At 35.5% G+C, this 24,782-nt stretch overlaps 3 protein-coding genes across 4 annotated transcripts; all 3 read left to right on the top strand.

Moving 5' to 3' along the window:
• The first annotated feature begins 8,075 nt into the window (after nt 1–8,075).
• On the top strand, nt 8,076–14,859 carry LOC118482206. Of its 2 annotated transcripts, none has more exons than XM_035977791.1 (4): nt 8,076–8,259; nt 12,955–13,339; nt 13,525–13,774; nt 13,861–14,859. In XM_035977791.1, exons 2-4 carry the CDS (start codon nt 13,141–13,143, stop codon nt 14,609–14,611), a joined length of 1,200 nt encoding a protein of 399 aa, XP_035833684.1. In that variant the 5' UTR covers nt 8,076–8,259; nt 12,955–13,140; the 3' UTR covers nt 14,612–14,859. The 2 variants fall into 2 exon arrangements, with proteins under 2 accessions (XP_035833684.1, XP_035833685.1); XM_035977792.1 differs by lacking the exon at nt 8,076–8,259 and adding an exon at nt 12,180–12,297.
• On the top strand, nt 9,802–11,290 carry LOC110879309. The gene is made up of 2 exons (XM_022127754.2): nt 9,802–9,987; nt 10,076–11,290. Exons 1-2 carry the CDS (start codon nt 9,816–9,818, stop codon nt 11,239–11,241), a joined length of 1,338 nt encoding a protein of 445 aa, XP_021983446.2. The 5' UTR covers nt 9,802–9,815; the 3' UTR covers nt 11,242–11,290.
• A 790-nt stretch (nt 14,860–15,649) lies between the features above and the next one.
• On the top strand, nt 15,650–21,345 carry LOC110879310 (agamous-like MADS-box protein AGL11). Its single transcript, XM_022127755.2, has 9 exons — nt 15,650–15,786; nt 16,361–16,551; nt 19,911–19,992; nt 20,217–20,278; nt 20,402–20,501; nt 20,595–20,636; nt 20,730–20,777; nt 20,895–21,061; nt 21,147–21,345. The coding sequence occupies exons 2-9, from the start codon at nt 16,370–16,372 to the stop codon at nt 21,148–21,150; spliced, it is 687 nt and encodes a 228-aa protein (XP_021983447.1). The 5' UTR covers nt 15,650–15,786; nt 16,361–16,369; the 3' UTR covers nt 21,151–21,345.
• The last annotated feature ends 3,437 nt before the right edge of the window (nt 21,346–24,782 follow it).

Below are 24,782 nucleotides of genomic sequence, written 5' to 3'. Positions count from 1 at the left end.
TTTTGCCCTTTTGACCCACTACTAGTCATCCTATGTGATTCCTCCCTAGAAACCACAGAATAAGCAACCTTGACAGATGGAAAAGTTTCTCTGGTTAATAAATTTGTTCTTACTGGTTGATAAACATCATCAAGTCCCATTAAGAATTGCATTAGCTTGATTAGCATATTAAAATCATTATAATCCTTAGCTGCTTTACAAGAACATGTTGGCAGTTGAAGCATAGCATCAAACTGCTTCCACATTGTTGTTAATCTATTATAATAGTCAGCTACAGTTGAACCATTTTGAGAAATACTATTTATTTTCTTGAACAAATCATAAACCACAGAACCATCTATCTTGTCATAGGTCTCTTTCAAATCCTCCCAAACCTCAGAAGCTAAACTAGAAAAAACTTGACCTAAGAAAAGTTCCTCAGACACAGAGTTCAAAAGCCAAGTTAATACCACTGAGTTACACCTATCCCACTGACTAGCAAGCACAGAATCCTCAGTGGATTTTTCACACTTTCCATTTATAAAACCAAACTTATTTTTAGCTTCTAAAGCAAGTTTCATAGATGCAGACCAAACAGCATAATTTTCAGTACCCTTCAACTTTACACTAACAATAGTAAGGGCACTAGAATCACTAGGGTGAAGGTAAAGTGGATCTCCAATATCCAGTTTACTTATTAAGGTCTGAGATGTACTAGCACCTCGTTCTGGTTGATCCACTGGTTCTGGCTGAACCATGATGACACACAATCAAGAAGACAGACAATACTCACTAACAAACCAACAGATATAACAGATAACACTCAACAAAGAAAACAGGTAAAAAACACACCAATAAACCAACAGATATACAACACACTACGGCGAAGCTGTATCAGTGTCAAGATTTCAGGTTCATCACTTATAGTGCCTGAACATGTCTTAATACAGGAGCCAAACCCTAAAACCAATCAAGAAACAAACAAACAATGGTGCCGGTCCTCACTACCCCGACTCCAACTAATCAACCAATCAAAACAAAAAAACTAACTACAGAGGAAAGGAAAGATCTCACAGTGGGTGCAATATCTTCACATGTGATGAAGACCGTAACCTTCTAGGGTTACTAGTCAACACCAAGAACAAAGATAATACACTGGTTAGTTTGCTTTGAAACCTTCTAGGGTTTCAAAGACTAACACAGCCTTCGCACAGATCCCAATAAAACTGATTCAAGATCCACACCTTTATATCCCCAAGATCAGATAAAAGAGAAACACAGATCTACAAAGAACACAACAATATCAGAACAAATCTATATAAGATCTAAACAGCGGAAGACTTAGATCTGGGTAAAAGAGCCTTGAAGCTCTGATACCATGTCAAAATAGGTACAGATCTAACACAACCACAATCAAGAAAGAACAATACACCAGAAATAATGACAAAATAGTGACAAAACTTTATTGATTACCCAAACCAAAAAGTACCCAACCAATAACCCTAGATCTCAGCTTTCTGAGATCTAAATGAAATACAATACAAGTTCAACAGATTTGGATAATCTGTTGAACATAACAGAAATACAAGAAAAAAGAAAGAACAACAACAGAGATCAACAAGATCTCAAAATATAACCAAGATCTCAACACTGAGATCTGTACAACACAGGATGATGATGATCTTCAACTCCGGTGAAACTCCGGTGAACAACACAGCTGAACACCACAAGAAAGACAATCAGAGAAGCGAAGTGAAACCCTAGAAAATATCTCGAAGAATGAATGAGTTCAATCTCTCTCCTCCTTATATAGCTGGGTCAAACAAACAAACACTTTAACCCCATGAACTTTGAGATACTATGCATTTCAACCCTTGAACAACCGACATAACAAACAAGGCCAGAAGCCCAACTGCCCAACTGTTGTTAGCCCAATATCAATAACAAACCTGTAACACTTATCACAGCCCATTATTTATAAATAACCCAATAACCAATATGTTTGATAATAGAATTAAGTTTGCATATTATTTAACAGATAATATTTTAAGCTTAAGAGCCGTCAATTTTGGGGCATGAATAAATGATATTTTAATATTTGATGATCTAGTATGAATCCTAAGACTTTTTTTTTTTGAAAAAAAAAAAAAAAAAAAAAACTTTGAGTGGCCATTTATGCTATTTCCAAAAGAGGAAAATTATGGAATAAAATAAAGAGGATCATTGACCTAGAGACCAGAAAATAAGACGTTATAAATGATAAAAAAAAATAAAATAATATATATCACGAGCAATTGTTATGAGTGACATTTAAACAGGGCGTGCAAAGTCCCAAAAATCATAGATATGACCTTCATAACTAGTGATATGCAAAGTAATTCGAATATAATATTTAGCGTGTCATAGCAATAGTGCATGATTGATGGTGCACTAAATCTTTAATAAATCTTGATGTTGGGTAGGGATTAGCTGTGGAAGTCGGGTGTGGGGATGATTAAACAATCATAGTAAAGATTAATTATAATAAACTAATTACAAAGCACTAAACAGGCATGAGTTTAAAAGAACAAACATATTGACTATTAGAGTTAATTCATTTGTACTCTCCTTATTGAACTGAAGTGTAAATAAGATTGACATGTCAATTGATCTCATTGCAAAATATTTTTGGGACAAAAAAGAGGTATGTTTGGAAGATTTGATCGGCTCATTTTATATACTAGTATTTACATGTTAATTATTTAGTAGGGATACTTAGTTTGGTTATAAACTGTATCACTTATTGTTTGGGGTCAATGGAGGAGGTGAATTTAAAGAAAAGACTACTTAGTTAAAAGAAACTAAATCATGTTGGCAAAGGAATTAATATAGAGAACATAACGCAAATTACATGAAGATTCGTGGAATTAACTGTTTATGAATTATGAATGATAATTGATTTGTGTTATGTATATTAAAAAGAGATGAGGGAGAGGGACGTAATTTCTCATGAATGCAGCTAAATTCGTTAGCAGTTTTATTAATTTAGGAGTCGGAAATTACAGGAAATGATAATGCTGTAATTGGATTGTTAAGTTATTTCAAGTGGGCTGAGTTTAAAAACATTTGGGTTGAGCCCACAAAAAATCAAGCATACTTGCAAGTCGGAAGTAAAAGAAACGGAACTGAAGATAGATAAAGGAGGGTTCGACAGGTTCTTGGGGACATCATCGTCGGTAGGGAATTGAAGCAAGCAAGTCCAAGTTTAATTAATCAATGTAATGGAATTTGTATTTGTGACGGTGTTAGATTTCTCTGTAGGTTTCAGACCCAAGATCACAACACAAAGATCACAACACAAAGAAATAATAAGCTTTCTAACTCTTGCTTGTTATTAATATGAAAAGTGGGTATACAGAACTTCTACTATATTATTTATAACTAGTATTAAGCACCCCCACGTTGCGGCGGGGGCGTAAAACCATGCCAAATAGTATCAATGTTATACCACCGCGAGTGACCATCAACATTGAATTTGCGTCGTGTTAATACGGAGCAATTAGACCGAAACGTGAAACATAGAAAATAATAACTAAGTCGATTGAGGACCCGCACGTTATAACAAACTTGTCAAACCTGGAAAAAATAGAAGACGTAAAAACGTTGAACCACACACGCACTTTACCCCATGTTGACTGGCGAAATTTAGAATGAAGCATAAAACGAAAAATTTGCGAAAGATGAAAAATATAGGGGAGCAAAGTTGAATATAAAAAGATTGTAAGGTAAAATTGTAAAAGATGAAAAGTTTTGGGTTAAAAGTAAAAATTTAATTAGTTTTTGGTTAAAAGTAATTAATCAAAAACTTTAGAGCTAAAGGTAAAATACTCAAATAATTTTGAAAAACTCCCAAAACTCTAGATACAACCCTTATATGCACATACATGTTAGTAATTTATAGTATTGAAATATCTAGTATCGAAAGGTTAAAAATATTAGGAAATTTAAAGAATTTAAAATTAGAATATAATATCTAGTATTGAAGAATTTTGGTTTGAATTCGGTATTATCTTTAATCTTTAAATCTTTAAATTAAAATAAAATAAATATTTTTTAATTAGAATGTTTGAGGGTGTAGGAGAAACTGCCATGTGACATTTTATGGAGTCTTTTATTAATATTTAGATAAGGAAATACTAGCACATGCAAAATAACTCAGCCCCCACTTCTTCCTGATTTGTAGCAATGATTCCAACGTCATTTCTCATATACTTGGTCACCACGTTGCCATAGAACTCGGTCAAATCTGACCACTTTGTTACTCATTATCTGGCTTGCTAAATTGACTCCAAGACCCATCACATGTGACCCGACAACTTGCTAACCCATTTAAATAAACCCGGTAACCGACTTGATCCGTACTCGATCCGAACTTGACCCGTAAATAACCCGCAACATCAAGATTACCCAACATTCTCTATATTTATAATTGATAAATTATTTCGATCACAACCGAGTGTAAAGTTTGGTTATACATATGTATAAAATCTGATTTATGAACTATGCTAAAAGAACCTATATGTGTTTTTATTATTTTACAGGTGAATAATTTGAATACGTTCTTGTGATTAGGGTTTGTGTTTAACTTTTGTTTCAAAGAAAAGACTAGTCTTTGTTGGATCTATTCTATGGATCTCGTATCATACGAATCGAGTTTCATTTGTACGGCATCCTAGCGTGTGTTCCTTTTTGGTCATCATGACTTGTGAGATCGATGGTTGGTGAGATTATATTATATTTTTTTATTCTTTTTCGGTATTTAAATCGTGAAGTCAATACACTCTATTTTTGATAATATCCTAATTATGTTCTTTTTCGGTATCTAGGAACGTGAAATCAATGCATCATACGGTTGTATTGTTTTTGGGTGTTCAAAGTACATTTTGGTGGTGTGTTCTTTTTCGATAACCATGAAGTCAATATATATAACAGGTTTTGTCTGTCTTGTAATTGTCAGTCAAACGAAACTTTGAAACAAGTCACGTCGTTACTTTTTCAAACGTGGTAAATAAATTAGCTTGTATATTTTGCTATCAAACCCAAACCAATATGTTATCACTTGTTTCTTGTCTCATGTTTATGTGTCGTTTATTCATCAGCTTAGGCTAAGACTGGTTTGTTTCACTAATCAAATCCTTGTGTTTTACTTTTATATAACAAACGTAATATGTAATACTAATCATATGCTTCTCATGAATAAATGTCGGACTTATCCTAACTATCTAAGTTAATCGAGTTTTTGAATACTAGAGGACGGTCATGCCAAAAAAAAACTTTATGATTGGTATTATATTTGATGTGTTATATGATAGGTTTTTTCAATTCTTTGTATTTTATGTTTTGGCTATGCAAAACTTGTTGGTTTAAGTTTTATGGGTTTTTTTTTTGTATTAAAATTCCTTTAGCTTTTATTAGTAGATCGAAGAAAATTAAAAGAAAAATTCTTATATAATTTTTGAAATTGCACGTTTTTTAAACGTATCAAACAAGTAAATTACATTTTTTCGTCCTTTATGTTTGTATAAGTACTTTCACATATGGCATGGTTCAGACTATCATCACTTTAAGCAAAAAGTAAGGCTTGATTTGTTAGAAAATTTTGAAACCTATAATCACCAAAGTGTGAATCTGAGTCTCATTGATGTTTTAATTGAAGAAGGTCAACCCATGAACAGAGGAATTAGCCTCTATATATTTTTTATGTTTTTGTTGTTACTGTGATTCTTCAAGGTGTTTCGACTCACTAATTTTGGGGATTTTAGTATTTTATTGAAATAGCGTTAGAGTTTTGATCTTATTGTTTCTCTTTTTTTAACATCTGTTTGATAAATATGTGTGAAATGATGTAATAAAACAAACCATTTGACCTTTTGTGGGTAGCGGTTGCTCGATACAGATTTGGTGGTATTGGTGGACGATTTTGGTGGGTGGCGGTTGTTGAATACGGTGGTGATAGTGGAGACTGGTTGAAGAGAGAGATGGGGAGAAAGTGGGATAGAGAGATGACTGAGAGAAGAGAAAGGTTATATGTGTAAACAAATGAGTTAAATTAGCAATCTACCCTCATGAGATCAAAATTAACTTAAAATTTTAACTTGGTTAAGGAGTAGAATGTAACATGTTTTCCAAATAAAGGATTGTGGTTGTAATTATTAAAGTTAAAGACTGTCTATTGCAATTCGATAAAGAAATAAAGAACGAAAAGTGTAATTTACCCTATAAAAAAAGGTAAAACCGATGCTTCTAAAAATCAAATTTTAGCAAGTTAAATATTTTTAAAAGTTTTTATTTATATAGTATCCGCTTTTTAACTAAAAATCCAAATTATATGATACGATACAAATACGAAGGAGAAATTGAAATGAGCGTGTACATAGCTAGTGTCTCATAATCACGAATGAGCTAAGCACTTCTATAGTACGTAGCTAGTGTCTCATAGTACAAATGAGCTAAGCACTTCTATAGTTATGCTAATGTTAACAGCTAAGCTACCTTCATTAGCAAGCATAATAACTTTTTACCTGATTCACTATCCATCCCTTATAGTTTAATTGTTTATACTGACCGTATAATTTACACCAGCGATTTCACATAACTGAAATTCCTACATTAATTTTTTACCGCATAACTCACACATCAATCATCATCATCTAATAATATTCTTAAAGCAACACATTTTTTCTATCATGGAACATGAACACTCAACCTATCAAGAATAGACACGTTTTCATACATCTTTGTATCGCAAGGCTACAATCTCTTTGAACCATTAATGAAAGTCCTTTAACACGGATCAATTCGATAATTCTACATGTACCTATATACGAATGAGCTGGTATTTATAGACAAGTTGCCATTCGCTAGGCATCTCCTAGCGAATGGCTCCATTCGTTACCACCCATTCGCTAAACATCCTTAGCGAATGTGTACATTCGCTAGCCCTACTTGTGTGAGTTGTAACATATGTAACATACAGGGGCGGATGTACTATGGAACAAGGGGTAGCCTCCGCTGCCGCTTAGTCGGAAAATTTTTGACGTTTTTAGTGTAAATTTTAGAAAAATTTGACGTTTTTTCGATTTCGTTACCGCTTATTTATAAAACGTTACCGCTTGGTCGGAATCCTAGATCCGCCACTGTAACATACTAACTATTCAAAGCAAATCTAGACACTATCAACGCCTATTACCTGAAAACATGAAACCTACACGGCTATCGACATAAATTCGTCAATGGTTCATACTCTTTATAATCATTTTGTATAGATCATGTTATATAGTTTTTCTTTTCTTTAGTGTTTTAAGTTGGGTGTACATATTCAGACACCTTTTTCCCTAAATCCACACCCTTCTATACGCTTCGTATAGGGCTATACGAAGCGTATAGGGTTGCTTTTCCCGACCAACTTCTGCACCTCGTACAACGTCACATCAGTCAACTTATACGGGGAGTCTAGGCCTGTACGAGGGGACAATACGAAGGCCCTTAGACGCCTCGTATAGACCTATACGAGGCGTCTTGGACTGACCGATTTGACTATGAAGGGACTATGTCTGACATGACTTAAAGGCATACGGGGAGTAAAGACCTATACGAGGCGTCTTTAGCTCCCATAAAATGCAACCTACAGTGCGTTCTTGGTCCACATCCGAGGTTTCAACAAAAAAACACTCACATTCTGTTTGTTTTTTTATTTGTGTTTGCGTTATTATCATCCCGGAGTGTTGAAATGTCATCATATTGGAACGGCAACTATATCTTCGGGCAATATTCTAGCGAAAACTGGGGGCACGAAAGCGTTCCGGTAACAGTTATTACCCTGCTAGTGGATACGGAGGAGACGGTGGATACGGAGGAGACGGTGGATACGGAGGACACGGTGGATACGGAGGAGACGGTGGATACGGAGGAGACGGTGGATACGGAGGAGACCGTGGATACGGAGGAGACGGTGGATACGGAGGAGACGGTGGATACGGAGGAGACCGTGGATACGGAGGAGACGGTGGATACGGAGGAGACGGTGGATACGGAGGGGACGGTGGATATGGTGGATACGGTGGATACGGGGGATACGGTGGATACGGAGGAGACGGTGATCATCAGCAATTCATTTCCCCGGGCACTCCTTATGTTCATCAAAACAATTCGGACGTTGGAGGATATGGTGGTTATGGTGGATATGGTAGATATGGTAGTGAAGCACCTCCCATTCTGGACAGTCTGTACTTAAAAAAGACGGTATAAATTACTATTTTATTATTAATATTTTATTATTATTAATTTTATTATTATTATTTTTATTATATTATTATTATTATTATATTATTATTATTATTATTATTATTATTATTATTATTATTATTATTATTATTATTATTATTATTATTATTGTCGATGTTACAGGTTTTCAACTCCTTAGATGAACTAAAGAAACGGATACAAGAAATAGCAAATGCGGATGGTTTCGTTATTGTCACCCGTCGATCAAAGAAAATCGGGGGAAGAACCGGGAGGGTATGGCTTGAATGTGATCGTGGTGGTGAGCACCAGAGTACAGCAACACTTAGAAAAGCTGGAAGCAAAAAAACCGGTTGCCCGTTTTACCTGCTGGCTGTCCGAAACCACCCGTATGAAACCTGGGAGATAAAAGACGGAACAATTGAACATAACCACGAACTTTGTGAGGACCTGTCGGCCCACGCGTTTGTGCGAAGGTTTACTCCAAGCGAAATGAAACTGATCGAGCAGCTGACAGCTCAAAACATGGAGCCGCGCAAAATATTTCAAACGATAAGGAAGCAGGACCCCGACAGGTTTCATGTTCAGAAAGACGTTCAAAACGTTGTAGCGAAGATTAGAGCCGAACAAAGACAAGGATTGACTCCCATGCAGTCACTAGAAAATGTGCTGATGAAGAACGACTTTATTTACGAGATCCGGGAAGAACCCGGAACAGAGATCGTAACAGAGATCTTCTTTCTTCATCGGGACTCGAGAGTCTTGTGGCGTGCATTCCCCCACGTCATGATGATCGATGCAACGTACAAGACAAACATATACAATATGCCCTTTATCCAGATTGTTGGTATGACGCCTACCAACAAATCGTTTATTATCGCGCATGCCGTTGTTAGTAAAGAACGGGGTGATAACTTTGTGTGGGTGCTTGAGAGGGTTAAGGCAATGTTGGATGAATGTATGGAGCCACGTGTGATTTTAACGGATAGAGACCTAGCCCTTATGGGCGCGTGTGCTAAAGTATTTCCAGACGCCTCCAGGCTTCTTTGCAGGTGGCACATACAACAGAATGTTATGAAGCACTGCAAGGGTGCCTTCACAGACGACGACTGGAAGAAATTTTTGTCATTCTGGGGTTCATTGATTGAGTCTCCATCCATACCCATCTACGACTACCACTTGCGCAACATGCGAAAGCGACTTGTGGAGTGCAAACGTTCTAGTAAGTTTTTCTAATAACATACGACTCACCTATGCAAATTTTATTAAATTATTTTTACTTTTTAGGAGTCTTCAAATACGTGTACGATAACTGGCTAAAAGACTATAAGGAGATGTTTGTCTTTGCGTGGACTGATAAGAGGCGCAACTTTGGTAATCGTACTACAAACAGAGTTGAGAGCCAACATGCCAACTTAAAGAGATACGTCGAAGATAGGAGCTCGCTGGACCGTATAGTTGGTTGTGTCCGGGATATAGTTGAGACACAGTTCGGTGAAATAAGGAAGACTTTTAGAGAAAGCATCGAAAAAACAATGAAACACCACAAACACCCGATGTTTCAACACCTACTTGGAAAAGTATCCCACAAAGCCCTTGACTTGTTGCATGGAGAGGCAATTAGGAGGCTAGATGTCTTGGAGCGCTTTAATTCATCATGTGGTTGCCAAATGTGGCACAGCTGTGGGTTGCTCTGTGCTTGTAGGATAGAAAAGTACATGCGTGAAGGTAATAATTATTGAACGTCGTACAACACTTGTGTGATATATTTCCTTTCCTTCATTTTACCTAAACAATATTGTTTTTAACCGTGCAGAGCGTCCGATTCAACTCGAAGACATAGACGTCTTCTGGCGGAAACTTAACTTCCAAAGTTGTAAATTGATAGACGACTCCCTTGACGTGGTCGAAGAGCTAGATGTTGTTAGACAACAATTACAGTCGCACCCTCCAGCTCAGCAAAAAAGCCTGCTTTCAAAGATTAAAGCGGTGTTGACTCCAACGAAATCTACCAAGAAACCACCGGTTGTCCAACAAAATACTCGTGGCCGACCAACAACAAAGCAGGTACAAGAAAGGTTGGACGAGGCCTCTCGTATAGATGAAGAATTGAGGAGAAGCTCCTTCGGTGATGCAAACACGTGCTTTGAAGGTTCACGACAAAGTAAGTACGATAAACCTCGCCACAGCTCGTACGTTCCGTCTCAAGCCTCACAACAGTCGGTTATAAGGTCCCAAAAACCCAAAGCGACCCTAAGCCGTTCAAAGAGTTCTAAGAAGAAAGAGACACGAGATGATCACGGTTTTCCTTTAATCATTGGGGACGAGTACGTGGGAATCATCGAACGGTTTAAGTCTGACATTCCGCCAGTGTTCCATCCGTACGTCTCGTGCATACGAGATGTGATGCCGGACGGTCATTGTGGGTTTCGGTCTGTGGCTGTGGGCTTAGGGATGGATCAGAGTTCATGGGGGCGTATTAGAAGGGACCTTGTCCAAGAAATGGATCAGAACGAATCGATCTGGTTCCCAATATTTGAAGCATGGGCTGCAGGTTATTTTTACACGCATCGTCAGGGCCTAATTTGGGATTCAGTGGCCGGTTGTGGGGAGAATCACTGGATGGACTTCCCCTTTGCAGGACTTCTTATTGCACAAACGTACGGTATCGGGGTGCACCTGTTAACGACAACCATGGGTGCGAGTTCCACTTACTTCCCAATACTAAGTCCTCCGGCTAATCAACAACCATTATTCATAACGCTTACACATGTTAACGAGAACCACTTCATACATGTTAAGCTGGAAGGGGATTATCCTATGCCACCAGCACACGGGCTATGGTTGACCCACCGAAGACCCCACACAGAACAATGGGAAGATATGTACTTGCCACGTCTAGAATGGTATACATCGATAATGAATCCTCGACCAAGATCAAACCCCAGTCTTAATTACATAGATAGTTACACGGAAGAATGATTTTTGTAATTAATAGTATTTTTTTGGAATTAATAGAATTTTTTTGTAATTATTAGTATTTTTTTGTAATTAATAGAATTTTTTTGTAATTATTAGTATTTTTTTGTAATTATTAGTATTTTTTTTGTAATTAATAGTATTTTTTTTGGAATTAATAGTGTAACTTTGTAATTAATAGTATTTTTTTTGTAATTAATAATATTTTTTTGGAATTAATAGTATTTTTTTAAATTTTTCTACAAAAAAAAAACTATACGCTTCGTATAGGACTAGACCCCTCGTATAATATTGCACAAAAGACCATTTAGCCCCTGATAGGCCCCCAATATAGGCTTATTCCAGGGGCTCAAAGGTAATTTTACACCAACCAGACGCCTCGTACAGACCTGTACGGGGCGTCTATTTGAGCGGGATTTTAAAAATTCAATTTTTGAATTTCTGAAATTCAAAATTTGAATTTTTTGAAAGTAGACGCTTCGTACAGACCTGTACGGGGCGTCTCTTTGAGCGGTTTAAATTTGAATTTTGAATTTGAATTTTGAAAATCTTTTTAGTTAATTACTATTTTACCCCTGATATGCCCCCAGTATAGCCACTTAGCAGGGGCTAAAAGGTAATTTCAAAATTGTACGACTCGTACAGACCTGTACGAGGAGTACAGTTGAGGCGGTTACTTTTTGCCATTTCTTTTTTTAATTAATAAAATGTATTATTAAATTACCATTATGCCCCTGTTTACCCCTTAGTATAGCCTTTTTTCAGGGGCAAAATGGTAATTAACCATTCCAGAAATATCTTTTTGGAATGGTCAATTACCATTTTGCCCCTGATAAAAGGCTATACTAAGGGTAAAACAGGGGCAAAATGTCATTTAGCAAAAAGCATAGACGCCTCGTATAGGTCTATACGAGGCGTCTAGGCTTCGTATAACACAGGGGGGGGCCTAGACGACACAGATCACACACACAAACAAAAACACACACATATACGGTGCATTCGGATCTATACGCCTCGTACGTATTTCAACCGTATTTTTGAAGAATCGAAGCATCACCGGTACGTATTTCATCCCGTAGTTAAGTATTTTTGTCTCGTTTATGCCTTTAGACCGTAGGTTTGCCCTAAAAGTTGAATTTGGTTGGGTTTTGGGGGTTTGATGTTGATGATGATGAAGAACTTGTGGAACAGGACGCTGAGTATAGCCCTATACGAGGGCTATACGAGGGTCTGTTTTTTTTTTTTTTTTTTTATTAATTATATTATTATTATTATTTATTAATTATTATTAAATATTATTATTATTATTTATTAATTATATTATTAAATATTATTATTATTATTATTATTTATTAATTATTATTATTAAAAACATTATTATTAATATTATTATTATTTATTTATTTATTTATTTATTTATTTATTTATATTATTATTATTATTAATTATTGTTATTGTTATTAATATTATTATTTATTATTTATTATTTATTTATTTATATTATTATTATTATTAATTATTGTTATTGTTATTAATATTATTATTTATTATTTATTATTTATTATTATTAATTATTGTTATTGTTATTAATATTATTATTTATTATTTATTATTTATTATTATTAATTATTGTTATTGTTATTAATATTATTATTTATTATTTATTATTTATTATTTATTATTTATTAATATTATTATTATTGTATACGTATACAGTATTTATTATGGAGGACGATCTGATGCCGGGCGATGACATTCACATAGAGCCGGTTCAGCAGGGTCCACGACGGAGACAGCGACCGCCTGTGGATACGTTGCAGGGGCATCCCTATCTAGAGTTTCCCGACGGCACTGACGCCGCCCGTCATTGCCAGAAGCTTAGGAGGATGCACGTTGAATCGCATGCATCGATCGATCGACTGGGATGCGATGGAGGAGATTGCTGAGACGCCGAGAGTGCGTCGGTTTATACCTATCGATTCGCCGTGGCATCGTCTTTTTGATTTGGCGCACACGCCGACCTACAGGGAGCTGCTGGTCGAGTTCATTTCGTCATTCACATTTCACCCTCCTGGGGAGCCAGTGCCGATTCCGTACCCAGGTGAATGTTATTGATATTTATTTATTTATTTATTAATATTATTTATTTATTTATCTATTTATTTATTTATTTATTTCTTTATATTATTATTATTATTAATTATTGTTATTGTTATTAATATTATTATTATTATTTATTATTTATTATTTATTATTATATTGTTTTATTTATGATTCCGTACCCAGGTGCTCCCCCTCCGCCTGAGGTTTCTTTCAGGCTTGCTGGCGTTCAGCGTTCGATGACGCTAGCAGAGTTTGCGGTGCGCTGTGGTTTATACATGCAGGAGGAGATCGAGACTGAGATCTACACAGCGGGGCTAGTGGTGGTTGAAAAACCCACTCTTGTTGGGTTTTGGCAGGTGATTGCGGGGGCGGATCATTGGGAGCATGACAAGTCGAAGGGGAGGGTGTCGTTTGTTAGCGACCCACTATACAGGTATGTACGTTTATTATTGCAATTATTGTGATTATATGCACTGTTTATTAATCTCTGTTTTTGTATTTCGCTAACACTATCTGCAGGTATCTGCACCATTTGCTCGCCACTTCTATATCAGCGCGCGGCTACAGCCGTGAGTGGTGTACGACCACAGATCTTTTTTTCCTATATTGTTTGTTGTATAGGAGGCCGTGCGCGCTAGCACACGGTCTAGCCCAGTACTTCGCCTCCGGCCATCACCGGCAGGAGCGCGGATTTTTGTATGGCGGGGCGTACGTGACCGTCATTGCCCGTTCTTTTGGCCTCGTACCACATCAGGACCCACATCTACGGACGCCGGCCATCATGCCGACGCGGATGGGTATGCAGTCGCTATGGGGGATGAGGGTTATCAAGAGGTTCCCGGTTGGCCCGCGGTTTAAAAACCGCGAGGGGGGCGTATGGAGAGAGGAGGACCTACCAGAGCATTTCGAGGACGTTCATCCTCCTGCAGATCCTGCTGATGTAGTGCCCGTGGAGGACCCTCCGGAGGATCTAGACGGTGCAGCGGCGCCACAGCCACCGCCACCTGCCGGGGCACCTCAGTTTCCACGTCACGCTATTCGAGGTGGTGCCCCAGGAGCTGCACTACATCCGGATGTACGAGCCAGGCTTGACAGGCTCGACGATTTGGTAGGTTGGTTGGTACGGGCGGAGCAGGATAGACGAGAGAGAGAGGGATTACCCCCGATACCGCTTCCACCGGTTCGAGCACCACATCAGCAGCAGCAGCCGCAGCAGCAGCACCAGCCGCAGCAGCAGCATCAGGATTCAGATTCGGATTTGGATGCATAGACCTGTTGTTGTTTTTATTGTTATTGTGGATGTACAAACTTATCTTCTATATTTTTGTTATGGATGTAAACAGTTATCTTATATATGTCATATTTATGTTTGTTTTCAGTTATTCGGTTACTCAATGATTGTTCTCTTAAATTTAGATAATACGGAAACAATATAACCCCTGAATATAATACGGAAACAATATTTGAAAGAAATAAAATTTTAATCGAAAGAATAATATTTAAAAAAGTAAAATGTTAAAAACAATATAATATATTTAAAGAGCCGATTTTTAAAATAGTTGATTTAATCGACGCTGAAACAAAAATTTTTTTTAAACTTTTTATAGTGTAAAAAACAAAAAAAAAAACAAAACTTTTTTAAAAATAAAAAAAAACGATTTTTAAAGGCAAATAGTTAATTTTTAAAAAACAACAACTTTTTATAGTGTAAAAAAGAAAAAAAAAACTTTTTTTAAAACCTAAAAAAATTTCATCAAAAAAACACATCTTCAAAAACCATCCAAAAAACCAACCCAAAACCCACCAAAACACCCCTCATTTCAGCCAAAAAAAATACCAAACAGAGACGCCTCGTATAGCCCCATACCCTGCGTATAGGGTTCCTTAAACAACGTGCCTGACACCCTCTGTACACCCATCGAATTCAGTGCATGGACGCCTCGTATAGGTCTATACGAGGCGTCTAGGTTTGCAAAAGTGTGGAATTAGGCGCAGTGGGTGTCCGGATAGGCGGAGCCTTTAAGTTATACCAAACTGATAAATTATCAAACAATATATATGTATCAAAACAAACAACAGTAACATATTTGAAGAAAGAGCTTAATTTGTCTGAACGGTTAATATTATTACCACTAAAATCATGGTTTGCATTCACCACAGATGGTTGGTTTTTGTGTAAATAAATGAAAAGGCTAAGGAGCTAAGGGTAAAACCAGAGATGTAAACTTCACTTATCAGTTTAGGGAAGTTCTTCCTCTTCATTGCTTTTCTGGACAATATATCAAATATGGCACATGTCATTTTCCCAGCCAGCTCCCGTTCCTCTCTCTCTCACACACACACTCAGTGCTTATAGGGCACACCATGATGAGATGCACATAAACAAAATAATCATTCGATCGGTTGAACTCTTTCTCAGAAACTGGTGCTCTATCTTCTTCCAAGGTTCATATCTCCATCCTTTTACCTTTAAATCTTCTTGCAAGTTTCATTTCATCTATACACACCTACATACATGTATATGTGTGTGTATACATATATATATAGAGAGATGGAGAGAGAAAGAAGTTGTCTGTGTTCTTTTATCACTCCTTTATAGCTACTTTGTAATTTATTCCGGCCAATTAAAAGAGAGAAATATACTAAAGAGTATAGTAATTGCAAGAAACTAAAGTTCTAAATGGAAGAAATGAAATTAGTCTCTTGGGTTGATGACGTCCAGTGTTTTGGTTGTTTTTATGAAGTTTTATTTTATATATTATTCAACGAGTTAGGGTTTCTAAATATATTGAAGCTTTCCTTTTTGTTTGACTTTGAACCTTTTTTTATAACACTATTTTTTTTTTTTGTTGATTTTAGCCATGGATCGTTACAGATCTACTACTAGATCTTGGTTGATCTCAGTTTTCAGGGTTAATTAAGTCCGAAAAATAAAGCTACCCCTTAGAAAACAGATCATATATATATGCATTTGGTAATTAAGAGTGGTATGCAAATTAAATTGATATAATTGGTACAGGAAGAAAAGATGGGGAGAGGAAAAATTGAGATCAAGAGAATTGAAAACAATACGCATCGGCAAGTCACCTTCTGCAAGAGGAGAAACGGGCTGCTAAAGAAGGCTTACGAGCTTTCAGTTCTTTGTGACGCTGAAATTACGCTAATCGTCTTCTCTAGCCGTGGAAGACTCTATGAGTACGCCAATAACAAGTATATATCCTAACTATCCACAATTTTCAATCGCATTTCTTTTGTAAAATTGGGACATTCCATCCACACGCCACACTAACAATCTAACCTTACACCGTTTTCAAACGTTTGAATTACACCAAATAACTGTTTGAAGGTTAGGCTTGCATCATAGTCACACTAGTGAACATTAGTGTATTTGTGAACTGAGTGACCAAATCCTGGCCCTTGATTTACACTTGTGTATTGAGAATAGTATTAGTTCACTAGTGTTTACAATTAAAGGAGTTGTTCACATTTAAACCTAACCCTATAAATATATACTGAAGCATAATATATTTAATGATTTTGTATAATTAAGATTGAGGATATTGATCTGTATTCGAAAGTTAATAACTTCATCACTTTCTTTTTAACGTTCGAGTGAATTTAGTTGCGGATCTAGATTATGAACATGGGGTTAAAGATAGTTAATGTTTCTTTTTATTTTTTCATTTTTTTTTTTGACAACGCCTGGTCAAACAGGCCAAGTAAACCAACTTGACAAATTATATTTATCCATTCAGAATAAGACTTACCGGCACTCCCTATATCTTACGATACCAAAAAAATATCTATTTCAAATACGACTTCATTTTCAATCAAATATATAACAGAATGTTGAGGAGCAAACATTAAACACGACCGGGTATTAAGTTTTCTTTGTAAAATGTTAACTAATGAAGGTTTTTGAAAGTAAAAAAACAAAAAACAAAAGCCAAAGCAAACTAAAAAAAGTCAATAAAAGTCAAACTAAAATGATAGTGTTTTTGTGTGGGAAAGTAAATTTGTTAACTAATAGGAAATATATGTCTAGTATAACGTTGTTTAATGCATATATACAACTCATGTTTTCTCTGAGTTGCGAAAATGTAATTTTATATATTATGGGGCTGCTATACACACGCCATTAATAGTTTAATCACACATCCTTTTCAAAAGACTGTTTAAGATTGTAGTGAACGATCATTTGAAGGCTAGAGCTTGCGTCACAACTCCCTACTTTTAAACGGTAGTTTGAGGATTCGTCGAACTGCATTTGGAAAGCTAGTGCTTGCATCCTGCCCCATACCTCAAACGCTTGTTTGAGTTTGGAGGGTGGCATAAGATTAGTACGGGCATAGGGCACCAAATTGTTAGAAGGCATTTGTGGATACAAATTGTAGAGCATGAATCATTTTTTACTTGGATCTTAGTATACTTTAATAACTCCTAAACATTAGTTATTTTTTCAACGCCCACCACATAAAACTACTCCTAAATTAAAACTCAACTATGGTACAAGAACCATCAACCACTTGAGGAGGAACAAACCCTTTGATTCTAATCATTTAATTGAAAAGAAAATATTTTACGTAGTTAAGTCCATATGATTTTGCATGCATATGACCTAAAACAAAGGCCATTCAAAAGTTTCTCTAGTGAGTATGCAAAAGAAAATTACATTATTGTTGGGCTAGCTAGAAAATATGAATTTTAAGTACATTTCAAGAATAATAACTACAAAGCCCGGATGAGCCTAGAAATCAATCTTGTTAACAACAACAACAAAAGTAATAAATAAATAAAAAATAAAAATTCGTAACAATTTAAATGTCTACATTGACTAAGGCGTTAGTGTACCCTAACATCTGGGGCGTTAAAGGTAACATAGCATGTTAATCAGTGTTGCACATCACTCCTTCCTTATATTATTGGGCATCAAAGAGGTTATTTGTTAACATGTTAACCAAATGCTAAAAGATTGAATTAAATTGTTTTTTTGAACCAAAAACCACTAAACATAGGGGTATTGAAATTTAACGAGATTAAACCATTTCCTTGAGATGAGCTGAAGTGAAATGGGGAAAAGTGAATGATGTGCGACTTAGGTGGCATTGAGCAGGGTTAAATTATACCCCAAGGCCTAATATCTTGAAATCAAAGTTTAGGGTTACGTACCATCATGTTCTTGTTGTTTAAAAGGCAATGTAGCAAAGAAATTTGGTACTTTTGCAGGATAATCTATTGAACAGAAATTCCTTAAGTTAGATGCTACTAGTTACCATAATGTTCTATGGGTACTTGGGTAGTTTCTTGTAAAACCAATTTTTACCATTCTAATGTTTTCTTTGGAACTAGAAGTTGCTAATGAGACTATGTCTTTAGAGTGTCCTATTTTGGTGCAAGTAAAGTCTGAGTTGCACCCTGATTGAAGTGAAGATAACAAGTAGCATTAGAAAAGACTTTGCTTTTACAATCCACACATTGGATAAAATCCATCAATGCTGAGACTTTGTATTGGAAACATAAATTAAGGGGAAGTTATAATTTCTCATGTCTTTGCCATTTGTGTCAATGGTCTTTGTCTTTTCAATTTTGGCAAGTTTATATAGAAGATATCAGTATAGTCAAAACCCTACATATATTATATATATAAAAACATATATTTTGTACTTTTAAATATCAAATTCATATATAAGTGGTACATGGATCTGTGAAAAAGAACTACCAAACATAAAAAGGGTATACAAACTTCACAATTATTTCTGGAAGAATATAATTTCTTTTACACGAACACATTATGTTCTTCACATTAAAAAATATCGTTTCTTTAGTTGACCTTTACTGTCAGGGGCGCAGCTTAAGAGGGCCGGGGGACGCCCGACCCCCCGAACTTTTCTCTCAGTAGTGTTATATATGTAGTTTTCGTATAGAAATTTTTGGGTATATACGTTTTCGACCCCCCCCCCCCCCCGCCCCCCGGTTTATAGAAATTTTTGAGCATATACGTTTTCGATGTCAAAAAGTATTTTGTTGTAACTAGTTTGTTTAGTAGCTAGACTTTTGAAGTTTGACTTGATGGATCTTTTAAAAATTTGTAGACATTTAAAAGTAATGTTATGGTTTTCTTAAGTCTTTTGAAAGTGTCGTTAATTTACTTGAAATAAAGTTTGCCAAAAACAGGGATATGCTCATGTTACGATCGGGTCATGCCGAATTTTCTAAAATTAATTGTTTATAATTATCTAAGTCTAAAATGTAAAGAAATGGGCGTTATATAAAAATGAAAGTTTTAAATTAACGACATTTTTACATGTTGTTTTGACCGTATGTAAAGGTGGGCGTATCAAGCCCCCGTCTTCATTGTCAAGCTTCGCCACTGTGTACATGTAATCGGTTAATTACTGATTTTTAGATAGTAACGCGGCGATTTTCTGAATTGTGACAACCCTACTTCAATCGTGGCTTCCTAAACAATTGCTAATTTACATACTTGACATATTGACCCTTCAAATAAATATAATTACACATTTGACTCTTATATTTGACCCATAACATACTGGTTGTGTTTTTTTAAGCATAAAATCAACCATAGAGAGATACAAGAAGGCTACTTCAAGTACACCAGACACATGGTCAACTCAAGAGGTCAATGCTCAAGTAAGAGATATTCCACATTACAAATTAATTTATATGGAATGGAATTAATTTATATATAGAAGTCCTTGTGTATATATATGCATGTTACCAATTTGTGTTAATCTTATGGATCATTTAGTTAAATGACTGCAAATAATAAACATGTTACATTTAATAAGTTTTTGTTTTACGTTGCGGTACGTTAAAGATTATGGCCGACTTTTTTTTTTCTTCCGGTTGAGCAGTTCTATAAGCAAGAGTCAAAGAAACTTCGCCAGCAGATTCAAATGCTTCAGAATACTAACAGGTGAACATCATGATTCTTGGCTTATTATATTGTGCTAATTAACCCATGGTGTTTTTTTTTTTTTTTTTTTTGGTTCCTCATTATTTCTACTTTTACAACTATCATGTTTTTCTTTTGTAACAGGCATCTCATGGGTGACGGATTGGAGCACTTAAATGTGAAGGAACTGAAGCAATTGGAGGGCAGGCTTGAAAAGGGAATCTCAAGGATTAGGTCCAAAAGGGTATATAACAATATCTCTCATATTCATATGTATATCTATCTATGTATTTGCACTCTTGACTATTTTAACATTTTTTTCATTAACTTTGAGTAGCATGACCTGATACTAGCTGAAACTGAAAATTTGGAGAAAAGGGTAAACTCCATATAACCCTATACGTTAACCATTTTCCTTAAAGAATGACATGTTCTTATTTGATCTTGGTTTCTTTATTGCTTATAATGTCAGGAGATCGAGCTCGAACATCACAATGCATTCCTACGTTCAAAGGTGCAGGTAAGTTATCTCTTTATAAATACCAAAACGTGTGTCTAAACATAAATGCTACATAATAAATCAATTAGTGCATGTGTGCTAATCTCTTATGTAAGTATGTGTTGTGGATATATGCAGGTTGCTGAGAGCATGCAGCAGCTAAACATGAATACTGGGGAGGACTATAATGCATGGCAAGCATACATGGCTAGGAACATGCTTCACCTCAATATAATGGAACCTATGACTCTGGAGGCTAGTCCTTCAACCTTCTCCATTTGTCCCAAGCCTTCTCTTCACCTTGGGTATGAATATGCTAACTTAGCTACTTAATTAGCACTTTTGAACCTTGCTCAGTCTCTTCATTTTATGAAATGATTTTATCATTAGGTGATGTCGCAAAGGGAGATGACCACGACAATGATGCAGTGGTAGCTTATTATTGTGTTGCTTTTGGAATAAAGATCTTATGGATGCCCATGTATGTTTGGCGAATGACGTAATTAAACTTAACTATGTTGTGTGTGTTTTTCATTTGTGATGTTATCAAATGTTTTAATTTGAATGAAGTTTGCAAACTTATATATCATTAACTTATTACATGAATCATGATATTGACAAACCCAAAGCTATAACCTAACCAAGGCCCATACCGCTTACTCCAACAAAGAATATGACAAAAACCCAAACTCCTAGAATTTACTACCCAATCCCATTTTAGCCTTTTTTTTCCTCGTTTTTTTTTACCCTACATCTCCCGATCCATTTCTTTCCCTCCATCCCGGAAAACACCATAACCGCAATTGCACCACTATTGGAAACAACCACAGCCACCCTAGTTGGAAGTTGAAACATCGGTCCTTGGAAACCACCGCTATTAGATTATTGTTGCACTATTAAAAGTAACCTAGGATTAAAGCCTCGATTCATCTCTTCACCCAGATGTCCTCGAAAATGGCCCAAACGAGAATTGAACCTGCGTCTCACCTAGGAAGGGCAGACCAATTTACCACTAGACCAAGTTCTCAGAACTATTTGTTTGTTTGTCCGATTCTTATAGTTGAAGATATTATTGAGTATATATACTTTTAAATTTATATAATTAATTATAAATATATTTTGTAAATGGTAGTTCAGTATATTGTTTCGACACATAAACAAAAATTATTCATTCTGTTAAGAACTATTGACTTAGTTTCTCTGAAATTACATCAAGTGTTTTTAAAAAAAATTGAAATAAAAAAACTAAATGGGGGAAAAATTTAAGAGAGTCAAAAACATCTATCTATACTTTCTATAAAAGGAGAAATCCAAGTGACATAAGAAAAGCTGATATGTCAGCAGGAGAGTCCAACAAGGCTTTTCTTATCTCATTATTACATCATAAATCCTAATATATAAATCACTTTAAAATTCAAAGTTGGCACACATCTATCTTTTCAAAGGTCTGCCTTATACTCAAAGGTCTGCCCTGATCGTTTATATTAAAGTACTGATGTTAATTGAAAATTCAAAAAACCTCTTCTCACGTTCAAAATTCAAAATTCTGGCTCCACATTCAAAATTCAAAATTCAAACCATATATATTCTAATTTTAATCCTATAAATAAGATATAATTATCTGGCTCCACATTTAAATCTCTCTCGCTTATATCTACATATGAATTTGGCTCCACATTCAAATTTCAATTTATCTCTCTACTTTGTATTTGCGATCATATCTCTCTTACTCAAATGCATAGTTCTCATGATTGAGTCGGTTAATCTTCAGATACAGTTCTTTGTTCCAGTGTCATTGTTCCAGTATCATTGTTCCAACATCGTTGTTTCATGGTAGCTCTGTTTCACACACTCGCCTTTGACCTTGGCTTTGCGGGTTATTTTAGGTTTGTGGATTCTTTTAAACTGTTTATTATGGTGATAATATTTATTTTAGGTGTTGATATATTTCAGCTTTTTTTTTCGAGCGAGCAGTGGGAAGTTCTTCTGCACTATTTTTGAAGTCTGAAGTGTAGAAAGTGGAGTACTTCTTTATGATAAATGAAGAACTTAATGGTAATTATGAGAATCTGTTTTTTTCTAATTTTATTTTTGTTCTTTCGGTTTATTGATATTTAACATTTTACTACAATTATGATATCCTTCTTTTACATGAGGATAGGGCTACTGTTCAAGAGCTGAAAAGCTGAAGAGGTGTTTTGGTGATGTCTTTCTGCACTTCGGAATTCAAAAACAGTGCAGAAGCTTTTCATCACATTTTACTACCATTATATCCTTCTTTTACATCGGAGTTGAAGAAATATACAAGTTAAAAATGTCATCATATCCTTCTGTAGGTTCTTATGATTTAAAGTATTGTTTTTTCAAGAAAGTTGAGGATCAAGTATATGAGGATAGGACTACTGTTCAAGAGCTGAAGATTATTAAATTTCGTTTTTCAGTTCTTAATGTAATTGTTGATCTTCGTAGAGCATTTTATTTTTACTGATTTGAGCATCAACAGTTGTTAGTGTTGATATCTGCTATTGTAAATGTTGAGTTGCTATTGTTGCCAGCATCTGTTTAGCAAAAGATTTATCCACTGTTTAAAGGTATTGTCTGTTCTCATAATTCTTGTTTTTTGTAACGACTGTTGAGTTGCTACTGTTGGCGACATCTGTTATTCTCATTAGCGGTTTCTAAAGGATTGTCAACCATCAATCCAATAGAAGTTCTGAACATTATTAAAAAATAGGTATTTTGAAAAAATTTGACAAAAAATCTTTAAAAGTCTGTTGAAAACAGTTGTTTTTAGAACAACTGTTTGGCAAAAGATTCATCCACTGTTTAAAGGTATTGTCTCATCTCACAAAATGTTGTTTTTTGTAACGACTGTTGAGTTGCTACTGGTGCGAACATCTGTTATTCACAACAGCAGTTTCCAAAGAATTGTCAATGATTAACTTTATAGAAGTTCTGAACATCTGTTATTGCTCAACATCTTTAAATGAAGACGTTTTTTACCGTTGTTGATTTACCACTGCTCAACAGTGCTGAACAGCTGTTATTGGTCAACTGTTATTGCTCAAGTTGCTACTGGTGCGAACATCTGTTATTCCCAACAGCAGTTCCAAAGAATTGTCAATGATTAACACAATAGAATTCTGAACATCTGTTATTGCTCAACGTCTTTAAATGACGAGGTTTTTTACTGCTGTTGATTTACCACTGCTCAACAGTTCTGAACATCTGTTATTGCTCAACTGTTGATTTACCATTGTTTGCCATGTAGATTATTGTTGGTCTTTAAATGAAGATATTTTTTTATATTTCTTTATGGCAGAGGTTTAAAATTTGTCCTTTCAGTTTCTTGATATTTAATTTTATAGTTTTCACATGAAAATTTATTTTTTAAATGTTTTGCATTAAATGGCTGCTGATATTTAATATCAATTTATTCGTTTATAATAAAAGTCTGTTGAAAGGACTGCTAAGTTACTATTGTTGTATAAGATCTGTTGTTGCCCAACAGTGGTTTCCAAATATTGCTGAAGGGTATTGTCTGTTCTCTTAACATCTGTTGTTGGCCAACAATGGTTTTCGCTACAACTGTCAACCATTATCAGAGCAGAGGTTGTGACGTGGACAAATGTTAGCCATCAGATCTTTCTAACTTCTGACACGTCAGCATTCACCTTTTCACTTTATAAATCGCTGTTTCATCCCCAAACAGAGGTTTTACTTTCGTCTGTAGTTTAAAATTCAGCAGTAAGGTTTCCACCTTCTTCTTCAACACTTCTTCATCAACCTCTCGCAACTTTCAATTCCGATCATGACTTTGGTGATGAAAAAATCGCATAACTACGTTGCTATTTTTGGGAAAACCGAGAACAATACTCTATATCATTTGATGATTGAGATTCTTACATCATCAAAATATAAGGTCATTCTTACCGCCGATGCACCCATTTTCCAAGAGACGCTTCGCGATTTTTGGGCTAATGCGAATATTGAAGAACAAAACAATGTGGCTATAAGTATAACTTC

The sequence above is a fragment of the Helianthus annuus genome, chromosome 9 (assembly GCF_002127325.2).
Source record: "Helianthus annuus cultivar XRQ/B chromosome 9, HanXRQr2.0-SUNRISE, whole genome shotgun sequence".
In the NCBI taxonomy this organism is placed as follows: domain Eukaryota; kingdom Viridiplantae; phylum Streptophyta; class Magnoliopsida; order Asterales; family Asteraceae; genus Helianthus; species Helianthus annuus.
The sequence above is the reverse complement of the archived record's forward strand: the minus strand, read 5'-3'. Positions and strand labels throughout refer to the sequence as shown.